The sequence below is a fragment of the Capsicum annuum genome, chromosome 6 (genome assembly GCF_002878395.1).
Source record: "Capsicum annuum cultivar UCD-10X-F1 chromosome 6, UCD10Xv1.1, whole genome shotgun sequence".
NCBI lineage: Eukaryota > Viridiplantae > Streptophyta > Magnoliopsida > Solanales > Solanaceae > Capsicum > Capsicum annuum.
Window position 1 is genome coordinate 224700076 of NC_061116.1, and position 9293 is coordinate 224709368.

General features: G+C 32.5%; 1 protein-coding gene and 1 long non-coding RNA gene across 2 annotated transcripts; both read right to left on the reverse strand.

Moving 5' to 3' along the window:
• Window positions 1-338: 338 nt before the first annotated feature.
• LOC124899393 lies at window positions 339-1267 on the reverse strand. The gene is made up of 3 exons (XR_007056850.1): window positions 1152-1267; window positions 523-621; window positions 339-431 (listed from the first exon to the last, which is right to left on the reverse strand). It is a non-coding gene; the product is annotated as an uncharacterized LOC124899393 (long non-coding RNA).
• Window positions 1268-1284: 17 nt separating this feature from the next.
• LOC107874602 lies at window positions 1285-2941 on the reverse strand. The gene is made up of 2 exons (XM_016721364.2): window positions 1979-2941; window positions 1285-1883 (listed from the first exon to the last, which is right to left on the reverse strand). The coding sequence occupies exons 1-2, from the start codon at window positions 2144-2146 to the stop codon at window positions 1707-1709; spliced, it is 345 nt and encodes a 114-aa protein (XP_016576850.2). The 5' UTR covers window positions 2147-2941; the 3' UTR covers window positions 1285-1706.
• Window positions 2942-9293: the final 6352 nt, after the last annotated feature.

A 9293-nucleotide genomic window follows, 5' to 3' on the forward strand; every position in this document is an offset into this window, starting at 1 on the left:
ATGGGACTGCGGTTCCAATCAAAATAGTGACCATCCATTGGATCAGCAGCAGAGTATACATCTGTTGATTTATCTGTCTCATCGAAAATATACGAATAAAAAATAATTATTGCTTTATATGTTGATTGCTTACATAATTTGTGTTGTGTTGCATATGTATATTATAATAATATACATATAATATAATACGTATACATTGTAATGAAAATATAACTGTCGTTAAACAAAATTCAATTTGTACCAAATTCTAAGCTGGATAAAAATCATTAAATTAAAGAAGTAACGAAAAAGTAATATATGTAACGAAGTATGTATAATTATCACTTGTGAGTAAATACCTTTTTTCCTTTTTCTTTCAAGATTTTGAAAATTTCAACATCTTCAACATCTTCTTTTGATGGTACATTTCCTGTTTTTTCTTCTCCCTCTTGCTGATGATGTTGAAATAAGTACAATATATTCTTTAGAAAAAATTTGATAACATCAACCTGATCTAATAATAATATATGTTTAAAAAAGTACCCCTTTTTGTATGCCTTCAATATTCTGCATGATATCCATCTCGTCTACTTGAGCTTGTGTTGATTTTTCTCCGACAGTTGAATCATCCAAAACATGAACCTTTATAGTTTGTTGAAGTAGATATATCACACACTATGCCATTATAGTGTAATATACATAGCTATAAAATACACATAGTTTAAGTTGTGATTATATTGTGGACTTAACATAAAGCACTTATGTATATTAGTTAAAATACATATCATTATTGTCAGCTATCATGCCAATACAACTATCAATTTCATGAGAAATAGATAATATACATAGCATGTTGTTGGTATATTATATACCACAATATAACAATTTATGTATGTTATATTAGTATATTAGTTAATATAGATAACATAATTGGCAACTACTATGCCATTGCAACTATCAATTCCATGAGAAATAGTTAATATAAATGGCATATTATTTGTATATTATATAACGCAAAGTAAGCATTTTTCGTATGTTATAAAATATTGTACAAATAATAGTTAAATAATACGTAATACAATTCTAATTCAGAATATGTATAAATACAAAAAATTGAAGCAAAAAGAAATACAAAATCATGAATTGTATAACTTAAATCATTTGTGGTGTACCTTTTCATATTTTTGGCTATTGTGTTTCAATAATTGGATGAGTTCAGCATGTTGTTTATCTATTTTTTAATTGAGTCTTGATGTTGTTTGACTATTAGATCATGAAGAAAATTAATTTTTGTGTCAACCTGCATGTCAAAATGAACTTACATAAGACTACATATTGATGAAAGTCGAAGTATGTGGATACCAGCATATCAAAAGCTGAAGAAAGTTGACTATTAGATATGAATGAACTTACATAAGATTGTAAAAATAACTTTATATCATCCCACTTTTCATCAGAATTGTCCTGACAAACTGACTTGAGTGACGATGATGGAGTTGTCTTTTTGACATGAACATGCTCTGAACCTAAAAAAGCTATTTTTTGGTTGGCACAGTTCTTGTTGATATAAAAGATGGTGTTTTCTGACAAACTTGCTCCTCGACAGTTGTGGAATCAAAATGGACTGTTTTTCGCTTCTTAATCGGATGAGATGTTGAAGCATCAGTAATCGAACCTGCCTTCTTGAGAATTTTTGTAGGAGAGACCGTACTAAATTCCTCAAAACCTTATATATCGAGGTCCATTTGTGATTGTACGTCGACAGCAGGTCTTTTATCGGAACAATATGCAGCAATTTCTGGAGGAAATTTACTTTCAACTTCTTTTAATTGAAATCCCTCAATCATTTGCAAATCAAGACTTTGTACTTTTTCATCAGTTGGTCGTATATTGTTATATACAAACTGTTAAATAATAAAAAATAGCAACATGAATAGTCTGTTAAAGTAAGAACGTTGAAAATTAAAACTAAGATCGAAATAATATACATCATACTTACCTTGTTGAACATACCAGCCATAAATTTCTTGTACTTAACTTTGATTCCAACCACCTGCCAGTTGAAAATTCGGGGAATTACATTTCCCACCTGCTCGACTATCGTACTGTCTACCTCAGAATAACATTCATACATCCAAACATTTAGCACGTAAGGCATTCTCCCCATCGATTATAAGTGTTTCGCAAAAAAAAAATCAAGTCTCCACAATGCAATAAGTTTTTCAAATGAACTCTTCCCCAATGAAAATTGTTCGTAACTACCATTCTCAACCATCACAAAATCCAATTTGCTAATTTTAGAATCACGTACTTGTGAATACAAAAAGGTCTGAATGAAGTAAATTATTGACATATTAAGAGCATCAGAATTGTTTTCAAAGTTACCCAACTTGAATCGCTCTATAAAGAGACTCTTTTTGACAGAACTCTTAGATCCTAAAAAATACTTCATCATTAATGCGGACTTTGATGTAACAGAAAAGAGGTGATCCTCAATATTTCCTGAACATTTAAGACCGGATATAATGGCATACTCAATAATAGTAAACTTGAGTATGGTTCCTTGCACGTAAACATATATTTCATTTGGATTGTCTTGTTCTATCTCGAGCATGAGTAAGCATTTGGATAATTGACCCTGATAATTACAATTCGGAATGTCTAGGAATGAACCAAAACTTGTTTGCCGGAACAGATTTACAACTTCTTCACCAAGATAATTTTTTATTTCTTCTTCAAATTTTCGATTGCAATAACTACCAAAATGCAACGAATGCGCAGGGACCTTTCTTATCCTGTATTTCATACCCTATTGATATAGAAACAACACATGATATGTGAGCATGTGTTTTTAAATGAAAATAACACTAAACTTATGTATATTACTACCATATACATAAAATTGACTTGTGAGAAGTATTGATTCTAAAACACAGAAAATAATATATCATCAGTGATGTATATGTCAACATACACATAGCTGATATCCATTATGTATATGCAGTTCACATCACAGTAGTAGTCTACCAACATATTGAAGTTTATGTGTATATTATTCATAAACACATGGCATGTTCAGTGCATCAAACTAAAATAACAAAACACAAACTGTATAAAACACTAAAATAACAAAACATATATATGTCAATATGAGCATGCGTTGTAAAATTAAATACTAAACTATGTATATTACTATTATATACATAAAATTGAATTGAGAGAATTATTGGTTCAAAAACGCAACAAACAAAATATCAGAAGTGATTTATATGTCAACATATACATACCTAACATCCATTACTATAAATAGCTCTTCAAAAAATATACACATATACACAGAAAATATGATGTATATGAAGTACACAACGCAGTATTAATTTAACAACATATTGAAGTTTATGTATATGCTATTCATATACACATTGCATGTTCAGTGCATCAAACTAACATAACACAACATAATGAAAAAACTAACTTATGTATATGTGCTGAGTAATGTATGTGTAACACATACATATGAATTTACATAAACCCAATATTCATTTATGTATATTAAATTATATAGATCACTGTATTTCAAATAAAAAGCTCACCACAAATTTATATACCCAATATATTCAAAAACGAAAAAATTATATATACCTTAGAAAGACGTGGACGTCCAGAATCATCTTTTTTGAATAATCTTGATGATTTTTCAACTGTTTTTTTCGACTTCTTAGCAACAAATTTTCTAATCTCTTTCATCTTATTGGGGTTGTGACGAAATTTAGATATTTTTCAACAAAGTTAGGTTCTTCGTAGTCAAAAACTTTGGGAATGAATCCAACTTTCGGATTTGTATCTAACTGAGTTAATCCTAAGCTAAGAAGGAAAATCCTCCATTAACAAAGTACAAATATGTTTATTTCTACTTCAAATGGACAATTTTGAAACAAAAAAGGAACAATAATGATATAACAACTAAATTTTATTAAATTAAAACCGTAAAAAAATACTTAATAAGAACATGCAACAATTTGTTCTTTCGAAAACCCAAAATTGAATCAAGGAGAATGCTCCATTAACAAAGTATTAAGTTGTTAATATCGTACTTCAAATGGACGATTTCGAAAACTTTATTAAAGAAGAAACCCCAAAAAATACTTAATAAGAACATGCAACAATTACTTCATTCAAAAATCCCTAAAAATCGGTTCAGTAAATGATGAAAAAAATACTAACCTCAACACTTAAAAATTAGAATAATTAATGGAGATTAAGATAAAATTTAATGCTTTAAGTTGGAGCCAAGTACAGTTGTATTCAAAACGGTAACCGATGCTTGATTTTAGGAGAGTTTTAAGGGTGAAAAACGGTGAAAGAAATCATTTTACTTATGTATATTTGCTTTTAGAGAGAGAAACACCAAAAATAAAATTTTTGTAATGAATTTGAGGAGTTGGGATTTTTTGTAATTAATGAAAGATAAGTTGTGTTATTTTGTAATTTTAAATTAATTTTAAAAGGGTAGAGAAAATTATAAAGATGTAGGCTAAGGGAAGCTGGAGTGGAATCGGCCTGGTGTTATGTGGATGTAGAAGGAAATTGGGTTGGTTATTTTTTAAAAAGAAAATTGGGCTGGTGGATTGATGAATTTGAAGAGAATAATGTCCAGTTTAAATTCTAGCCACATTAGATTAATAATATAGCTAAAATTAAATTAATTGGAACTAAATTGAGGTTAAGTCAATTCCTAATTAATTTAACGAGCTTCTCAATTTAAAAAATTTTGAAATAAATATTGAATAAAATATAAATTTTTTTCAAGAATAATAATAGCAATAATAATAATAATGATAATAGAAATAATAATAATGATAATAATAATAAAAAAAACTAAGAAACTAATTACGTCATCAATTTCTTATTTTTAGACGATCTTGAGAAAGATAGAATATTTTTAATTTTTCAAACTTTTTACTTCGAATAAATTCTAAAGCAATTTCTTTAACCGATAATTATATAATTATGTATTATTAAACACTAAATATATTAATTTCACCCAAATTCAAAAGTAGGGCTGAAATTTATTTTAAAACAACTTAAAAGTAAATATTTTAAAACTATTTAAAAATTGAGAAATTCAAAAATTAATTAGGAATGTGGAGGGCAAAACTTAGGTGTCAACAACTATTGGGGGCTATAGAAGGATATTGTGTATCTCAGGAGGTAGTAATATGGGTTGGTGTTACGGTTTGAGGAGTGAAGTGATTAAACATGACATGGAGCGGTTACAGCTAACGGAGGACATGACCCGGGATAGGAAGATTTAGAGGAAAAACATTTGGATAGAGGGATAAGGGTGTGAATGAATCGTAATCAGTAATTACGCGAGCTTTGGTGTCCTCGATTTGACAATGTGCAATTTGTTATGGATGTCATACCTATGTTATTTGATGATGTCCTATGTTTTTGGTGCTTTTGTATACTGCTTTTTTATCTTGAGCCGGGGATCTATCGAAAATAGCTTCTCTACTTCTCTAGAGATAGTGGTATGGACTGCGTACAATCTACCCTCCCCAGACTCCACGTATGTGGGGATATGCTGGGTTTGTTGTTGTTGATTGTTGTTTTACGCTTTAAAGTGTAGTCATTAGGGTCAAGTTCTTTTGTTTCTGTGCATTATTATATCCCCGACTCTAGCGCAAAGTGATTACAGCTAGACTAGAGTTTATGTGGTGATTCACCGCTTGGGAGTGATGGCTTAAGTCTAAGGGGGATATGATGGAACCGGTAACTGGGTTAGACCTTAAGACTCTAGTAGATGTACCAGTGAGCTGTAGAATAGCTTTGAGTAAGATTGAGGCTTGACCCAATCTCATTTCAGTACTTTTGGTTGTCCCAATACCTGCTCATGTTTTACGTTTCTATTCCATGATCTTAATTCATGTTCATGCATATGATAGAGAGTTATGTACTCTCTTAGTCCCTAAAGTAAGGAGTTCTAATTCATTCAGCAGTCAGAATCACATTCCCTATGTTATGGACTCCGAATTCAAGTCATGCAGCTTATGACTCAAGTACTCGAGCAGTACTTTTAGTGCTCCGCGAAGTTTAGATTTATGTCATGTATTTCCTCGAGTTATACCTTTTTGATAAGTCCATGATGTTAACTACCTCAAGCCTCAGTTGAGTGCTAAGTTATGTACAATGTCCCTTCATGCTCCAGGTCCTCATGTTCTAAATTTTCAGCGACCTCTTCCTTAGGTCGCGATAGAGATAATGAACAGTTGTGCCGATAGGAGAGAGTAAATGTGTCATGTTGGGGAAGATAGTCGTATGTAGGTGTTTATTCTTGGGTCCCTTTTTTTATCCAAGAAACTCAATAACCCTTTCCTAAACTTCAAAGGTCTTATGTTTATGAGTTTCCATGATTCATGTGGGTTGAAATTGATGTTCATGCTATTATTGAGTTGCGATTCATGTTTGTTTGTTTACAAGGTTATCAAGCTTTGACTCTAGTATGTGAAATTTATGTGATGTTCATGATAAACCTTTTCAAGTTGCTTATTAGATGATGTGTTCAGGTCAATTAAATGTAGAAATTGTTGAATAATCAAAGCATGTCCCCATATGTTTGATAAAATGCGTATGTGAAGAAATTAGAGCCATTATGGCATGTTGACTAGGAATCCCCAATTGTGTGCAAGCTCATGAATGCCAAGTGTTCGTTGAAAATACTTAGTGAATGAATTGTGACATGGTAGTATGAAATTCCTATCATGACCCGAACCAGGGCCCTAGCCGTAGTATGAAATTCCTATCATGACCCGAACCAGGGCCCTAGCCGTGACGAGCATCCCAAACCATGAAGGTCTAGAACACCCTTCTCTATTTGGTAATCATGCACAACATTCATATAAATAAAGGTAATGTGGAAAGATAGAATTAGATACGAAAACATGGTCATAATACTGAAAACTGAAATCCAAAATATGTCTGAATCATAACAAAGTCTGACTCAGTCTGCGAAATCTCTACCATGAATCTAAACAACTGTCTGAAAAACTGGGACAAGGCCCCCAGTAGACCAAAACATAACTACTAATAATTCTCTGAAAATCCGCAGGCCTTATGGAATAAAGAAGGCTCACCACTGCAAAACCTGATCTACAAGTCTGAATATCTACTGCTTATCTGGACCCCTAGACTGAACCTCAGAAACTGAGAGGTTGGAGGGGGAGGGGGTCAACACAAAAGTACTGGCATGCAAAGCTAATCCAAAATAATCATTTATAGTTAACGTATATGAGAGCAGTTAAAATAGTTCATAAACAATCGTATAGTAAGAAATCTCATAGGCATTTTTAGAAGACTCTGTGAAAACATCTGAAATCTGTGACACTCTTTGTATTTTTCTGCGCTAGGTGGTATGCCCTACAATTCTTGAAAATTCCATGGGCTATAAGGAAACTATCATTGACTCGGCAGCCAAGCCCCCAACCCAAGTGTACCGCAAGGGTCAGAGTCTCTGAATCTACTACGCCACACGGCCGTCGCCAGCGTACAATAATAATCTACTCATATCGGCAAATATGGTTTCAGGTTAAGAGTTGCTTGAACTGACGCCTTCTTCGAGTAACCACCTAACACTCTTTAAGCCCCTTTTTAAAACTCTATAAAATATGCATACTCTGAAAACATACTCTGAAAAAACTCAATAAAATATGCGTACTCTGAAAACATACTCTGAAAACATACTCTGTTATGGCATAATTACTTATGGTATCGTCATACTATTGAATTGCAAGTCATATCTCTGAGCCATTATTAGCATACAAAAATCTCTGTTTCGGGACATATGTTCGGGGCCACCATATCAATAAAACAATTCAAGAAAACTCATGTATACACATGCAATTAACTCTTTTGTCAACAATTCAACAAAGCAATGGTGGCCATGCCCAAAGTCTCTTTCTCATGCTATTCTTCTCTTTGACTCAAAACATAGGCATATCAAGACACCCTCTCAATAACTCTAAAACAATATTTCAAATGCCATGACGTTTTGAATCACAAAAACATGCATTTCAATTCTCTTTTCAATAAAGCCAAAATCTTTAATTTATTACAAGAGAGGGAGTCCATAATTCATGCTCTCAAACAAAGATCAAATCTTAGTTTCATACATAAACGTAAACATGTAAATCATTTTAGGGGGAAAGGCCATAATAACAAAGTCATAATAGCATTTACACCTTCGAAGCACATAATCTATAATATAGTTTTCAAAATCCCCCATAAAATATATGCATTAAAACTTGAATCATGTTTTAACAAATTTCTAGCCCATGTAGTTTTAAGGATAAACTCCGCGTACCTCTATTTCCAAAGATAATAGGTGCTTCTTGAAGCTCGCGGATTGGGGATTTCAAATCTCTAATTATCTTCTAAAACTCACAATTAAATTTTGAGTTATTGGGGATTCTATTTTGAAACCCTAGAGAATGTTCTTGAGAAAATTTGATGAATGTGATGATATTTTGGTGTTTGAGGGATTAAATCTCATGTTTAAGCTGATAGGGGAATAGAAAATACCCAAAATGCCCTTAATGAGACGGAACTTAAATGCTGAAAATTTCTCAGGCATGCAACAGACCATGCGTCGCATGCTATTTCCCACCGCAATGGAGCATGCGACGCATGCTATATCGCATGCTGCTACCATGCGACGTATGCATATCGCATGGTGCTACTATTTTGAAAATCAAACACGCCCTAAATGATGTCCAAAAATTCCGAAACTCACCTGAGATGTTCTATAGGCTTGCCCCATCACGACGCAACAAAAAAATCTAAAAAAGGAGGTCGGGAGGACTAAGAATGAGATTCCCGAAGGTTCAGTGCTGCAAATGAGACTAAGTCTTTTGACACTTAGAAAAAAATTTCAAGATTTCTTATCCCATGTTCATGCTATTAACAGACGATGTATTGCATGAATTTTTATGAGGCGTTACAATTCCCCAATTATGTGCTCTTTGATACATGCTAAGCCTTTGATACATGCTAAGTGTTTGATGAGTGAACTGTGACATGGTAGCATGAAGTTCCCCAATTATGTGTTCTCTGATACATGCCAAGACTTAAATACGTGCTAAGTGCTTGATGCAAGACCTTGTTGAATGGAATATGAGTCAATAGCGTGTCCCTCTATGTTATTACATGTTTAGGATTCCTAAATGTGTGAAGTGATGCTTTAGTGATTGTGATGGTGAATTAGTGTCCGTGGTCTTGATTATTCAAGAATGGATATGTTTTACTTTTATGTTATC